General features: G+C 33.6%; 3 protein-coding genes across 3 annotated transcripts in view; 1 reads left to right on the top strand and 2 right to left on the bottom strand.

The window, feature by feature from the left end:
• The window catches only part of cngb3.1 (cyclic nucleotide gated channel subunit beta 3, tandem duplicate 1), a 10,907-nt gene extending 9,217 nt beyond the window's left edge, over positions 1 to 1,690 (bottom strand). The window contains exons 1-2 of the mRNA XM_052595810.1: positions 1,134 to 1,690; positions 1 to 2 (exon numbers count right to left, since the gene is read on the bottom strand). The exon at positions 1 to 2 is cut by the window's left edge and continues 62 nt beyond it. Of these exons, the coding sequence (XP_052451770.1) occupies positions 1 to 2; positions 1,134 to 1,244 (113 nt within the window). The 5' untranslated portion in view covers positions 1,245 to 1,690. The remainder of the gene's footprint in view (positions 3 to 1,133) is intronic.
• Positions 1,691 to 1,871: 181 nt separating this feature from the next.
• Positions 1,872 to 11,494, bottom strand: LOC128013163 (cyclic nucleotide-gated cation channel beta-3). The gene is made up of 18 exons (XM_052595924.1): positions 11,352 to 11,494; positions 10,308 to 10,362; positions 9,918 to 10,044; positions 8,375 to 8,535; positions 7,877 to 8,227; positions 7,573 to 7,781; positions 7,359 to 7,409; positions 7,191 to 7,277; positions 6,997 to 7,061; positions 6,423 to 6,545; positions 6,049 to 6,190; positions 4,133 to 4,292; positions 3,955 to 4,052; positions 3,797 to 3,880; positions 3,609 to 3,727; positions 3,380 to 3,532; positions 2,787 to 2,946; positions 1,872 to 2,133 (listed from the first exon to the last, which is right to left on the bottom strand). Exons 1-18 carry the CDS (start codon positions 11,427 to 11,429, stop codon positions 2,113 to 2,115), a joined length of 2,244 nt encoding a protein of 747 aa, XP_052451884.1. The 5' UTR covers positions 11,430 to 11,494; the 3' UTR covers positions 1,872 to 2,112.
• Positions 11,495 to 12,525: 1,031 nt separating this feature from the next.
• cnbd1 (cyclic nucleotide binding domain containing 1) overlaps positions 12,526 to 15,523 on the top strand; it is a 40,816-nt gene continuing 37,818 nt past the window's right edge. Inside the window, exons 1-3 of the mRNA XM_052595921.1 lie at positions 12,526 to 12,961; positions 13,204 to 13,267; positions 13,432 to 13,527. Coding sequence (XP_052451881.1) covers positions 12,913 to 12,961; positions 13,204 to 13,267; positions 13,432 to 13,527 — 209 coding nt within the window. The 5' untranslated portion in view covers positions 12,526 to 12,912. The remainder of the gene's footprint in view (positions 12,962 to 13,203; positions 13,268 to 13,431; positions 13,528 to 15,523) is intronic.

Raw genomic sequence — 15,523 nt, 5'->3', positions numbered from 1 at the left:
TCCTGTTAACACAGAAATTTTTCACAACACATTTCCAGTTTATAGCAGTGATGTTTGAACGAATTAGAGGTGTGTCATTATCTGTTTTACACTCAGTGAAAGGCTGCATCAGCTGACAATAAGATGTGTACATGCAAATTGTTTTACAGTATTTGTGAGCATCAGGGTTATCATCTTTAACTAAAACCATAAAAGATTTACTTGAAAACATTTACTCGTTACTTGAAATAAGACAAAAACAAAAAAAAACTTATTTCAACTAGTTGTAACAGCAGCAGTTTTAATTTGTGTCTTCTTTAAGTTGAAGAGCTAAAATAACTAAAACTAAGAAATAAAAAAGGACTAAAAATGGCAAAAATAACAAAATTACTAAAACCTAAAAATTTAAGTGAAACCATAAAATATATATAAAAATACTAGTATATCAACAATACTAAAATAACACTGATGGGCATTACTAGAAACATCAGTAGCCTGATGCTGACATACAGTAAAGGTTTTATATATATTAACAATATTTAGGGCATAAACTCGTGTAAATATAATTTGATTACTCAAGTACCATTATATACAGTTTTATATTAGTTATATTTATTTAATTATCAATAGATATTATAGTGTGTTAGACGATGGGTATTATGTAATAAATTATAACTGACCCATTTTATTTACTTTGTTCTAATTATTATGCATTTAGATGCTAATTGACATTTAATTTGATTATTGGTCCATTTCATGCATGCCCTTTTATTAAACTGTTAAATGTTTAAAATATATGTCAGACTAAATTAAAAAGAAGTACCAGAGACAATTTCTCTTTTATAGTGTCACCGTCTCTAAGAAATGATTTGCTCTTTTAACATGTATAAATGTCTAAGGATCCTTCCATTCCCACATAAATGTCTAAAACATTATTAGTAAGTATTAGCAATTATAAGCTGTTTAAATTCACATAGTTTATTCAGATAGCTTATCCTTTGAGCTGCCTTTTCAGTGAACCAGGATACATTTATTTGGTAAAATTGCTATCTATTTTTTTTTTTTAGAAACATATCTCTCGGACACTAAAGTCAGTTGTATGCTATGGGATGAATCTGGTGCTGTGTTGTGCTAAATCAAGGTGCTCGTCGTACCTTTGTTGAAGGAGCAGGTGCAGGTGAAGGCACTGGTGTTGGAGATCCAGGGATCTGAGCGACTGCCACCTCAGTTTTGGGCCGAAAAAGCGTTTTCAAAGTGCTGAACATGGCTGCACGGGTTTGAGCAGGCACGCGATCCCATCCAGATTTATCCCTCCACTCTCTTTATCCACCTGTCGCTGATGTGTGAACTCTGACCTGCTTCAATTAATTCTCAGAGCTCTATTAATTCCCTCTTAGGAACGGCCCTTTTCCCCACAGTTTGACTGACCTATCACTGGCCTTCTCACTTGCAGTCAACCAATCACAATCATTCTATTCAAATGGCATTATAGGGTGAGCTTTAAAGGGCCATTTCTATTTGTAAAGTCAAATTTGCGCTGCTTTTTACAGATATGAGAGATATTCATGCACGACTGGCTCACATTTGATTACTCAAAGTGTGCCAGACAGCACTTTAATAGTGCATTCGTGGGCTATTCTGGAGCAGCTAGATATTCCTGCACTGTTTGTGCTGTGGGTCCACATTTAGAAAGACTACTTTGTTAATTAAAACTCTCAGCGTCCCTGCCAGACTAAAGCGATTAACTGTGAGATCCCACGACAGACTGACTCAACTACAGTCCTTAGCTAACTGAGAGCAGAAGCCTGTGTAAACTCTCAAGTATAAATAAACCTCAGCAGTTTCAGAAATGACGTTCACTGTATTTTGCAATTACAAAATGTCTTTTATTTAAGTCTCAAAAAAGTGCAAAATAGACCTAAAACATACTGTTTAGGAAAGAACTGAAACAAATTTAAATCAAACAATCCTTGTATTACAAACAGCAATACCAATCACTAATTGGCAAGTACTGCAGTTAGCAGGGAAAGAAGCTTGTTTATTAATAATAAAAAAATACATTTAAAATGAATAGGTTATTCTAAAAGGAATGAAATCCTTACAGAGAAATATTTAATGTATTTCATGAGATTATTAATGTTCGGAAGCAGCAGTCTAGAAAAGAAAAACAGAAATAAAAATGTATTCTTTGAACCATCTTTTTTTGTTATTGTATTGTATTATACATCAAAAGGTCAATGTTTTATTAAATATACAGTAACATTAAAGCATTTGGGGTCAGTAAGTTTAAAAAAAAAATTGTTTTGAAAAGAAATCTCTTGTACAGTAAAAGTAAAGTGCAATATTATGAAATATTATTTTTCATATTTTAATTTCACTGTCTGTTTTATTTATTTTCAGGTGTACTTCATTCTTTTAATGCAAAGCTGAATTTTCAGCATCATTACTCCAGTCTTCAGTGTCTTCAGAAATCATTTTAATATGCTGATTTGCCACACAAGAAACCGTTATTATTATCGTCAATGTTTAAAATAGTTGTGCTGCTTAATATCATGGAGGAAACCATGCCACAATTTTAATATTCAATGTTAAATCAAATGTGAACAGCATTTGTTGGAAATGGAAATATTTTGCAACAATATAAAGGTTTTCACTGCCACTTTTGATATTTGTTTTCTAAAAAAAAAAAAAAAAAAAAAAAAAAAAAAAGCATTCATTCTTTTAAAAAACAATAACAAAAAAAAATGTGCAGGCCCCAAAATTTTTAATGGTACTGCATATTTTAATATATAATAGAATTCCTCTACCTTAAGTCTGTCCATAAAGCCTTTTTTGGTGAACGCTCCTCCTGCAAAGGCACGCAAAAGTTTGGGAGTGGGAGGTTTTTGTCCGAACATAGCCAGTCCTTTCTTTTTTTCCTCTTCGCCTTTAGCAGCAGGAGCTGGACCCTTGGCTTTCAGCAGTTTCCTGTGAAACGGTGTTAACCAGTATTTTCCAGATTTAACTATTTCAAGACCACTTTTACAGTTAGTGATGATTCAAACAAATCAGTGAATCGGTTAGTGAACAATTCAGTTCGTTAAAACAAAACACTTTCTTAATCCATATTTTTGCTTCCTTATTCAATAAAATTGCTAAATTTACTTCAAAAGCTAGTATATAAAGTAAATATTAGGACTTACGGCAAGTGTATTTTCCTACCCCATTAGAAAATAGTTTTTTTGTTTCTTTCTGTTTTGTTTTTTTTTAAAGCATAAAATCTAACAGAGTTCTTAATGCCTTCCCAAGTCTTGTGATATTGAGATAATTTATTGCCAAACAAAAATTATTTCTTTTTTCACTGTGTGGGGCATCTATCTATATGAATGTCTGACTGAAAGGATCATGTGACATAACTCACCGTCCCTTCCTGGCCAGCACTTTCTGAGACTCTGGGTAGTGAATTAGGATGTCATTGAGGTCTTTCTTATCCAATACGAAGAGGTTGGCGAACCCATGTGCCGCTACATTAGCGGTTCTTCTATTTCCTCCATTGGCTGAAGACTGTAGCAAACTGGGGTCGATTATAAACACATGAGTTCATTCACGACGTGTAGTTCTAGAGGCAGATTCTCATTTCAAAAGCTCACCTGATCTCTCCGAACACACAGCCTGCTTTCAGAGTCACAAACACAATCTTATTGTCCGGTCCACCGATGACCTGCACCTCTCCAGCCTTAATGATGTACATTTCTTTCCCAATGTCACCCTGCAGAGAAACAGGAGAGTGAAGACTTGATGTGCTTGGAGTCTATAAATAAAAGGCAGTATAACTCACCTTCTTGCACACAAAGTCTCCAGGCAAATACACAATGGATTTTAGCCTCAATAACATATCCACAAGCATCTGGTTGTCACAACCCTGTGAGAAAAAACACAGAGACATCAAGAACCTGAACATGTCACAATCTATTTCCTTTCTTAAATCAAGCCCACCTTAAAGAGGTCGATCTTTTGGAAAGTAGCAAGGTTGATGTCCACAGCGATGGCTGTTCTCATCACCAGAGGCATCTGTTCCAGAAGCTCAGACTCATCTGAAGAGAAGCCAAACATTAATTGACAGGACCCTGCTATTTATTACTAGTCGTTATTTACATGTAAATACAAATTTTACCCAGCATGCCCTGGGAGTCCCAGGTGTAGTTGTACCAGGTACGCACTCGGGTTTGAACCAGCTTTGGGATGCGGTTTGTCACCATGTACGCCACACAACCATCCATAGATGCACGGAAGTACGTCTGACCGGCCGTAGCTGCTCCAATGACATCTCTCATCTGTAAAACCAAAGAATTACATCTATATATCTGATCTGGATGCACTATTATGATGATTCTGGCTGATACTGGTAATATTTTCAATTTAAAGTCAATAAATGATAAACAGCCAATATTAAAATTCTGTACTTTTTAAATTACATAAAAAAAAAAATGCTAAAAGTAACACAAAGTTATAATGTAAATCATGAAAATGTATTTTGAGATTTATTAAAGATTCCCTAGTTAGTTTATTGTTACTTTTATTAATTAATTCTTTCATTTATTTAACCATTATTAAAATTCTGGACAATATTGATAAATCAATCATATTTTCATGTCGTGGCAAAACTAAAGTTGTATAATATTTTCCCTAAAAACATTTAAAATAAAACACTAAAAACCATTTAAAATGACCATTTACATTAAATACAACAAGTCAATGTAGGCTTAATTATATTATAATGTACAGCATAAAAAATTGCTATTTATTATGGGACTTATTAAAGATTACATTTATTACAAAGATTTTTTTAAACTTTTTGTTGTTGTTGTTGCACCAATATTAAAATTATGCAAAATTATTGATAAACCAATAATTATTTTAATGTTATAGCTGATAACTGACAAATGGCCGATATTACAGTTTTTTAAAACATTGATTAAAAGATTTAAACTAGTTTTACATGACAGCAGAGGTAATTGAAATGTAAAAATAGCATAAATGAGCCTACACAATGAATAAATAAATGAAAAAAAATCCTAGTCACATTCTGTGTGTGTCTTGTGATTTAGGCATCGTCTTTGTCGAGCAACTATCTCTACACAAACTCTCTGACACCTACAAATGATCTCGGTATAATCTTTAACATCTAGTAAAGAAGTGACTCATCCTATATTCTTAAACAACAGGAGCACCATCACAATACATCTACATGGTTCCTGACAGGACAACTGGATGAGGACTACAATACGATTGGCTGCCTGGGATTAGGGGGAGGAGCTCATGATGTTTACATCATCACATCATGTACCTGTCCGATCAAACTTGAGAAGACAAAGACACCAACAAAAAAGTTTGCTAACTGAAAGGTGATTTCAAAGACTGTGTGAGGCTCAGGCAGACCACCGATGTTGATCAGAGTGCGCACGGCAAAATAGTAACTGCGCAAGTACCTGGGAAAGACAAAGAGATGGTACAATTCTGTGTGTAAGGAATCAAAACATCTTTTAGTCAAATCCGAGTCTTTATTAAAGATTTAATCACATGTGACCATTGACCACAAAACCAGTCATAAGGGTCAATTGTTTTTAAACTAGGATTCATAAATAAGCTTTCCATTGATGTATGGTTTGTTAGGATATGACTATATTTGGCTGAGATACAACTAAATATTGAGAAAAACCAAATGATTTGTTCAAATGAAGTTCTTAGCAACATGTATTACTGATAAAAAATTAAGTTTTGGAACAATTTCATGGAACACAATCTTTACTTAATATCCTAATGATTTCTGTCATAAAAGAAACTGTGATAATTTTGACCCCTACAATGTGTTGTTGGCTATTGCTAAAAACATACCTGTGCGACGACTGGTTTTTGTGGACCAGGGTGACATATTACAGTGTCAAAAAAGCCGACATCGAAGCACATCGCAAAGCCATGGCCAAGCAAGAAAGCCAAGTGAAAAAAATCAAAACGGAACCAAAAAAAAACCACCAAGCGCTTCAGGAGCATAAGCTTTAGAGACAAAAGCTTTGGAGACAAAACGTCTACCTGGCTGAGAATGATGGACAAAAATAGAGCACCAAAAAAATAGTTGGTCATCTGAAAGATCTGACCGAACATGGTCTCAGGAAAAGGAAGTTCTGCGATCATCAGGAGGGATTTCTCTGCATAGAAGAAACACCTCAGGTAGCTATGAGAATATGAAAGAAATAAAAAAAAATCCCAAAACTTGCAATTACTGCAAACAAATTTAGCTTTTTCTGTTGTTGTTAAACTTGAATTGTGAATGAAAAAATGACATTACAAATTACATGAGCAGTTTCGATTACTGTGTTGTGCTGCCAATGGTGCAGAAGTTATATACTTTACCTTTACAAAACTAATCAATAAAGTGAATCTGAACGGTAGATGGAATTACATACGCGCTGCCTTCTCCGCTGTACACCCATTTGGTTTTGCCGATCCCCTGGTAGTCAGAGGCCACGTAGTAAAGACACGCGTTGAGATGGAGAATAAACATCAGGTATCCAATAGTGCGAATTACTCTTTAAAAAAACAAAGGAGAATTCGGTCACAATGATTTATAACAGTAGTTCTCAATCAAGGCTTCGGGGCCAAGCAACAACAAAATGGAAATCTCGAGCCAAATTCAGAATGAAAATGTTTTCAATTCTTACATTCTTGATTTCATTGAGGTAGCAAACAGAATTTGTATTTAAACATGAAAAATTACAGTGCAATCAAGCTCAAATAAATGTCTTAATTTATGTTTAGCATTATAAAAAATCACTTTTTGGACCATATAGGAAGAACACTTTGATTTTTCAGAATATTCAAATTTTCCTCAAAGTCTTCCAAATGAAGCCAAACAGCTTTCTAATTCCTGAGAGGTTCAAACTTATGAACTGAAAGGCTGTCTATTCATAAATTCAGATTTTTCCCAATTCTCCGATAGAACTAGTCAGCCAGATCCACTCTTAAGTTTTGGTTACTTACCTCCAGATGTACGCTTTGGTCATGATACCTTCAAGACGGTCACTAAACTCAAAAAATGCTTCAGACTTTAGGAGAAAACATAAAGAAAACAAGGTTAAGGCAAATAAAAAAATATAATCAGCTCATGAATGATTATGCATCTCATAGCCAATCGAATCCTGCCAAAACACAGGTGATTACAGAAACCGCATTACCTTCATCAAACGATTGAGCCTGAAGACAGACTTGAATCCAAACGGGAAATATAACAGGTCTGAAGGCAGGACGGATATGACATCATTCTGAAAGGACAGGAAATATATTTTGTGGCTTTCTATTGGGGGATAAAATGCTATGTGGAAGATGAAAGTCAACTGAAATACCTGAAACCTTGACGATTCGCGATATTTCTTTTTAATCACAACTCTGTCATACTGAAAGAAAATTATGAAATATATTAGAGGTATTCATTAGTAGTATTAGAATTTAATAATAGAACTTACAGTGGAAGTCTATGGAGCAGGACACTGAACACTGTGTTATATAAAAAGACATAAAACAAAATTATCAATCAACTGTGTAAAAAAAATGTCTTACAATGATGTCTCCCCCTTTACAGAACTGCAGTCGTGGCTGGAAAACGATCATGTCGATGACATAAATGATGTCAGCAATGATGTCCAAGGTAAACCACAATGGGACGGCCGCTGGGTCATGATATGGGAAGGCCATACGGACCGGTATGAACCACAGGTTATAGTTGAAGGCAATGGTTACCAAGCTTAGCCAAGCAATATACCTGCGGTCTGGTGAAAATCACAAAAACAGAGCAGACGAAAGCATAGAAACGTGGTAATTTTATATCTGTATATTCAGATGTTGGCATATTTTGAAATGTCACCTGTGAACGGATCGATGGAGGTGCCCAGTCTTTTGTCCATTCTGTCCTCGAAGGGCTTCAGCAGGAAATCTACACAGGTGCACTTCATTTTTGGGCAGATGGACTTCTGCTCTTTGTCTGCCTTGTCATCTTTCTTCTCCTCCTTCTTTTCCTCTTTCTTTTCCCCAGGCTTGTCTGCTTTTTTCTTCTCCTCCTCCTCTTTCTTCTTCTTTTCTTCCTCCTCTTTCTTTTTTCTCTCTGCCTCCTCTTTTTTTTTCTTCTCCGCCTCCTCTTTCCTTTCCTTGTCCTCTTCTTCTTTTCGTTTCCTCTCCTCCACCAACTTCACGTAGTCATCCTTTCTCAGGACAGGTGCTGAAACAAACACAAAATACCTGTTAAGCCAATCCTTGTTGTCTTGGTATGTGGTAATGTCCTATTATATTTACATATTATTATTAAAAAAGTGCTGTATTGCAGGTATATCACTGATTGCAGAAGCAAGGATTGACTTGTACTCACTGACAGGAGGACTGCGCTCTGGAGAGGATGCATAGGGGTCAATGATCTTTTCTTTAAACTGGTCTGTCCGTTGCCGGTAATGCTGAACAATCTCAATGAGTTGAGCATCAAAATGCTTGCTTATCACAATGGGCCGGGACTCCGGGCAAGGGGCCTCCTCTCTATAACAATCCAACAGATAATAACACAAGGTGACATCAATATTTTTAACAAATATAGTAATATATCACTTAATATACAGACATTGATATCCTTAACTTCCAGAAACTTTAAATAAATGCTCTTCTAATAAACAAAAACCATGGTTTACCTATAGTAACCATGTTTTGGTTTTATTTGTAGTAACACAAAATGAGTTTACAGTAACACACTACTGATGTCTGGCAAAAATATTGTTGAAGGATTAAAAGTAGAAATATACAGCTTGTGTTTTTGTAACATACCTTATATTTATTCCTTATATATTATATATATATATGATATAACATGAATGTTATTTAAACTGTAAAGTTGTCTAAATCGTTCTTTGTTATGGGACTACTGTACTAGGCGAATGAACTTCCGGTTGATAAATCTCCTTGCGTGCATAATCACACAAGCTAGTTTTAAACTGGATCACAGCTAGTTTAATTTTACTACTTACAATGTTCATGTTTTCTGTAAAATATGTTCGTATTAATATTCGTCATTCATAGTGTGTTATTTAACCCGTAAAGCAGTTTAAATAATTTTTAGTGGGTACTTTTACGTTGCTCCTTGTAGGCAATTAATTGAATCCGTGTAAACACGACTTCAGCTTGTTCATATAAAAATTTGAGTTGAAATCCTACTTGTTATCATTGGTTTAACTTTTTTGACGCTAAACTACTTGTGCAAGACCTGCAACTGTCGATCTGAATTGTGCTTTTACATGCTGACCTCTGCTGGTCATGCAGGCTTATTACAAGTGTAAGTGGAGACCAAGCGCCTTTTGTTTTGAACGTTAATGTTATTAATGTAAAACTTTATAATATAATATATATTATACTGGAGCAGAATTTTATTTTATTTTATTTTATTTATTAATTATAATAAATGAATAAATGCTGCTCCAGTGAAAGTGAATATATTTTATGGATCATATCCATCATAAAACTACTCTGGCATTTTTCCACTGTTGGTGTCGGTTTTTGTTTTCTAAACTTAAGTAGCTCCAGGGATCTTCTTATATCAAATGCACTGTAAATCTTGTAATCTGCTCTCAGATCCTGGTCTCGTAATCTTCCAGGTCTCAGCTGCACAGTCTTCGATCTGATGTACAGTGTGTGAACTGATGACTTACATGCTGTTCTCACTTACTGTGAGTCCTTTCCAAGACAATAAGAGTCTAGTTCATTATAACCATGATTAATTAAAGCTTATTAAACACATTCAGGACATCAAGACTTTCTCCTGGCACTTGTAGCACATACAAGTGTTTAAAATAAACATGAATTCAAACTCAACTCTATTTATTCTCTTGGTGTTATATTTAAATAACTTCTGACTATGCAACATGATTTACCCTTCAGCAGGTGGCTGGCCGTTGGCCGGGTCTGCAGGTTTCTCCTCTGGTTTGGGGGCCGGTTCTGGTTTTGAGGCCGGTGCTGCTGGTTCTGGAGCTGGTGCTGGAGTCGGTTCTGGGGCTGGGGCTGAGGAGAAAATAGTTCATTTTTCTTTATGATTCCCAACTGAAGGAAGATTTGGATCACAGATGGAGGACTGACCCCTGAAGCAGCTTACAGACCATCACATGCTACTGAACCCATAACAAACACACTACTGCAAGAAACCTGTGACAGACTGTAAGAATTATTTCAAATGCCTCTCATCTGGAAAATATCTTCTGCAGGTGCTTACACAAAGAATGATGAGATCATTTAGTGGATAATTACAATGATAATAGATGTCTTACCAGGGCCTTCATCATCTTTCTTGTCTTCATTTTCCTTGTCTGCAGGTTTTTCTTCCTGCCAGGTGCAGAGATTAATCATTATCCCAGAGCGCTTTTGCAGTTTTAAAAACATTCTCATAAATGACGCATGATGGCTTCTATTATTTATAGATTGTTGAGCTAAATTGTCTATTTTAAATTACTCAAACATTTAGATAATTTTAAGATAAAAACTACCAAAAATGTTATGGTACCATAAAAGGAATTAATATATATACAATATTATATATATATATATATATATATATATATATATATATATATATATATATATATATATATATATATATATATATATATATATATAAACAATAAATTATATGAACTATTTAACATTTTTTGTACTAAATCTTCAATTTTGCATTTTAATGATCTTTTTTTACTAACCTTTTACTGTAAAACATCTTAAAATCTGCTATATCTGCCAAAGCAACATTTTAATTTAGTTTAAATGTACTATGTAACACTAATGTAAAATAACTAAATCTAGAACTGAAATAAAAGTCTATAAACACTATAAAGATATATTTTTAAAAACAATTATAAAAAAATTACCAAATTATTTAAAATTAAAATGAAAACGGAAAAATACTAATTCAAAATATTAAATGAAACTATAGTTTATATGTTTGTTATAGTATGTCAATGATAAACTGATTAAAAAAACATATGCTTTAAAAATAATAATAAATGCTCTGTATAATTTATTATATTATCAAATAATTCATAAAACTATACACACATTACAGATGCTACATATACAAAGCATTTATTACATTTAAATAAATAAATAAATTTATTAATAATATATTGCATTTATTAATATAATAAATAGTATAAAGCATTTATTATTAATATTATTATACTATTATTATATTATTTTATCTAAATTTTCAATTCCATATTTAAAATGGTAGCTAAAATGTTTACTGCATTTTAGCAAAACATTTTTAATTTGTTGCATTTGCTTAAGATAAAAATCAGCAGTGAGTTGCTTGTACCTACCTTTGCAGGAGCCGGTGCAGGGGCTGTGGTGGGACCAACAGTTGGACCCCCGATGATCTTCTTCAGCTTGCTGAACATGGCTCAGTCGCAGGCAATGCCTGTTGTGTTTATCCTTCTTGTGTGACCACAGCTCCAGTCCTGCTAATGTTGCTGCTTGATGCAATTAGCACTTTTAGACCACTAATACCCATCTGCAGCAGACCTCAGAAGTGAGTTCAGGCCACAATTCATCACTGTGTCTGTCAACTGCAGAGTGAGTTCAAAACTTGCCTACAGCAACACACACACACACATATATATATGTATATATATATTAGTATTTAATTGTAGTTAGATAGTGTGATGTGTCACCAACTAAACAAAAGCAGTCAAAGTTTCTGGTCAGTGTAAACCATAAATATATAACGTTTGATTCACAGTATGTTTGTATAGTGTTCACAGCTTTTCTAAATCTCCATACAGTTCAAAGAATATCAGTAAATAGTCATTGAGCTTTGAGCAGATTTCTCTGGTGGACCTGCGAGCTGTTCTGCTGGATTAGTTCGGCTCGTATGGATCGGTGGACCACTTACTTAATTAAACCTTATAAGCTTTTAGTTCAGCTGAGGGGATTTACTGTTGTGGTTGCAGGGAACAGACGAGGCTAACAAGAAGAAGAAAAGATGTCTTTGATCTTACAGGCCTTCCATCTCTTTATTCTACACATATTCCTTTTTAAAAATTCAGAATGGAGCCATTTTAATTTCATATTTTTGTTTCAGTGGTTAAACTGGGTCAAGAATAGATTAGATTTTTATCTTTTATTATTTAAGGATATGCTCATGAGTTGCAGGTAATTTTTTAATGAGCAAATTAATATTCATATACTATTAGGTTAGTTGTTAATTTTTTGAGTTAGCTTTTATTAGTAATATATTCGATAATTTTAGATTACATTTGAGTCATTTTGTGTGCTTTAACAATTTGATGTGTTTTTGCCATTTTTAGTTTTGTGTTATTTTTGTGCCTTTTAAAATATAACAGGTTTTTTATATGCAGGTTTGTTTTATTTCAAGGCAACATTTCAAATTTTTCATTCGAATCGTTCAAAAACAATGATTGCTTTAGGAACCAAACAAATGTCCAAAAAGTGATTTAATTTGTTCAAAATAAACGACGCCTGTTGACAGTCACTTCCGCTTTTGCGTAGTTTGGAAGTATTTTGCCGCCGGTGATACAAATATAGACAAACTAACTTAAAATATTATTTCTAAAAATGTAAATTACTCAATATTAACTTCATGTTTACGAAGTTGTTAGCCTGTTAGCTAACTTGTACGTTACCCCGTTAATGTGAGTGTTAGCATAACATTGCTGTGAGCTTGGAACGTTTAGAACGCGTAATCCTAAACCCAATAAGATATTAATAATCACGCTTTAGTAACGATCTTTTAACACGATAGCATTGTACTACTGTCTGTAATACGAGTAAAGGACTGTTGCCATGAAACGGGCCAAACACACTTCAACAATAATTTGCACTCGAGTCACCTGATATTTCTCACTGTTACAGTGAACCCTCATGAAATCATTTGCTGTTTTTACAGCCATGCACCGATACCGACATTCAGGTACAGAGACATTTCAAATAAACATGTTAATAATGTAAGGAGGTGTATTATACATAGCATTCATTGTTTACATTGTATTGGCTCGCTTTTATAAATGACAAGGCATTTCTACACTGCATAGAACAGACTGAGGAGACCGGGGCTGGTTGTCATATTTTTACTTAACTGAATGTTTCTAGCTTTGTAAAATTGATTTAAAACCAGATGTTACTGATCTGCTAAACTTTCTCCTTTTAACAAAGCTGAGCAAAGACTTGCAGACATTGACTACACACAGCTGGCACAGCTAACCCAGCTAAATCAAAGGTAGAAATGATCATTAGTGTGCTAAATCCATTTGTGATATTATTCCTGCATGTTTCAGTTGCCTTTGAACTTGTTGAACTAGTTTTTTTAATATTACGTTTTAAAAACAAGATGGTAATACAAATGAAAATGGCTAACTGCTTTGCTTCTCTTCACCGTATCAGTTCTGAAGAGGCCCATAAAAAATTCATGAAACTTTATCAAGAAATATTCCTGCACCCTCAGACCTCTTTACCAAGAATACAACTCAAGACTAGGATGTGAGTAACTTTTTTTTTATTTTTTAAAACATTATGCACAGTGCTAATTAGTGATCACAGTGTGTAGGCTATTATGGGATCAGACCATTAGTTAAAACATTCACTAAGTAAGAAAAAAGTAAGTTTTGCATTGAATTCTGTGGGGCAGACATTATGGAGTCCAATGCAGTATTGCTACATTCATAGTACTTCTTTCTAATATAAAGTGCAGATCATGTCTGCTTAGTTTCAGTGAGCTGTCTGTGATCAGTTTCAGGTAATGTAATCCTCTTACCCTGAGAAGTAGTTTATTCAGCTGCAAAACCTAGTACTTAGTAAACACTGTAGCAATGTAAACTCAGTAAGGCTCAGAATAAGATCAGATTACCATATAAAAGAAAACACGTGTATAGTTCAAATTTAATGTCATCAAAATATAACATACTTTTATGTGTTTGTAAAGTAAGTTATTTGAGTCAGGGTTTGTTTGTAATGTCCCTTATACAATTTCACATTCAATCTGAATGCATGTAGAGTACTGCTTCTCACACCCAAGATAAATGTATTTGATTAAGAATACAGTAAATATTGTGAAATAGTATTACAGTTTAATAGAAAATCTGCTTGATATGTTTAGGAAACCAGGACAGTGTAATTTTAGTGTCACTGATATTTGTGTGTGTGTGTGTGTGTATATAGTATATATTCTGCATATATGCATCATATATTCATGTTCATTTTAGTTAAAGGTTTATTTGTGTTTTTTGAGATTTTGTTGTGTTGTAATTTTTCTTAGTTTTTGTTGTTTTTAAATATGTCTATATACTTCAGTTTTTATAAATTTCTATTTTCTTTACTTTATTATAAATGTTGTGGAAAAATCTTGAGTTATTTTAGTACATTGTTAAACTAAATGTAAACAAGAAATGTAAAAAAAAAATTTATTTAAGTTTTTTTTTTTTTTTTTTTTATTATCGTTTTATTATTTTTTTTATTATAACAAACCTAAACTAGGATACTTTTGTCAAGATAATTTTTTCAAGATTCAAAATAACAGCATTTTATTTTTAAAGAATTTTTTTTTGTAACATTATAAATGTTTTGATCAATTTGTACATCCTGACTGAATAAAATTAATTTATTTAAAAATAAATTACACAAACTTTAGAACAATTGTGTATATTAAAATCAAATGTGACAGACGCAGGGCTCTGCATCAAAATTAATTAGTAAAATTACTGTTATTTTTACCTCTTGGGAAACAAAAAACTGTATTGTACTTACACTTTGCTAATAAGAGTGTGCTGGAGCAGATTTAACCTCAACGTCAAACCTGCGTCATTATTCTAAAAATTGCCTTAGTGCCTTTTTTTGGGAAAGTAGCATCTTGTCGGGTGAAAGTCACAAACAGGAAGTGCTTTATAAAAGACACGTGGGCCGCGCCCCTGCAGAGGCGTGATGCAGAAACTAAGGACCTGTCAGTCATTTCAATCCCACTGTAGTCCCACTCAGAGATCTTCTGAGTAATGTTTACAGTCCTCTCAACAGCCTGCTAGTGCAGCAAAAATGAATGTTCTTGTGGGAAGTGAGTGACATATGAGTCATGGCTCTAATTGGCTGGAATATAGATCTGCTCCCTGTAGGAATCGTGGGGTCTTGAATAGCGCTCGTAAAGAAGGGTTATTTAAGGATTGGTTAAAATGAAAAATGGTGAGTGATTATCTTGTAAATCAACTTTAGGACTGTGGTTAAGGTAATTCTGATTGAATGCACTGCTTAATGTGGCTGTGCTTTTCAGTTACACCATCAGTCAAACGTTCGGACACACCTACTCATTTTTTATTGTTAATAATAATAATAATAAGATCATTAAAACTATAAATTCACACCAGCTGAAGTATGGAAACTCTGCCTTATATTTGAAAACAGTATATACTTTAAGCTATTGTGTATTTGTAGGGACAGTTTGTATTTGTCTATGAAAAAATAATTTCAAACATTTAGGCAGAAAATTTTA

Source organism: Carassius gibelio, chromosome B24, assembly GCF_023724105.1.
Source record: "Carassius gibelio isolate Cgi1373 ecotype wild population from Czech Republic chromosome B24, carGib1.2-hapl.c, whole genome shotgun sequence".
Lineage (NCBI taxonomy): Eukaryota > Metazoa > Chordata > Actinopteri > Cypriniformes > Cyprinidae > Carassius > Carassius gibelio.
The sequence above is the reverse complement of the archived record's forward strand: the minus strand, read 5'-3'. Positions and strand labels throughout refer to the sequence as shown.

Bases quoted from the DNA above. Each gene is read 5' to 3' on its own strand.
- LOC128013163 (XM_052595924.1), bottom strand. From the start codon at position 11,429: ATGTTCAGCAAGCTGAAGAAGATCATCGGGGGTCCAACTGTTGGTCCC. The intron at 8,536-9,917 runs GTAAATCATGTT...GGATTGTTATAG, and splicing joins GGCCAGCCACCTGCTGAAGG to AGAGGAGGCCCCTTGCCCGG. The intron at 3,881-3,954 runs GTGGGCTTGATT...TTTTTCTCACAG, and splicing joins AAAAGATCGACCTCTTTAAG to GGTTGTGACAACCAGATGCT.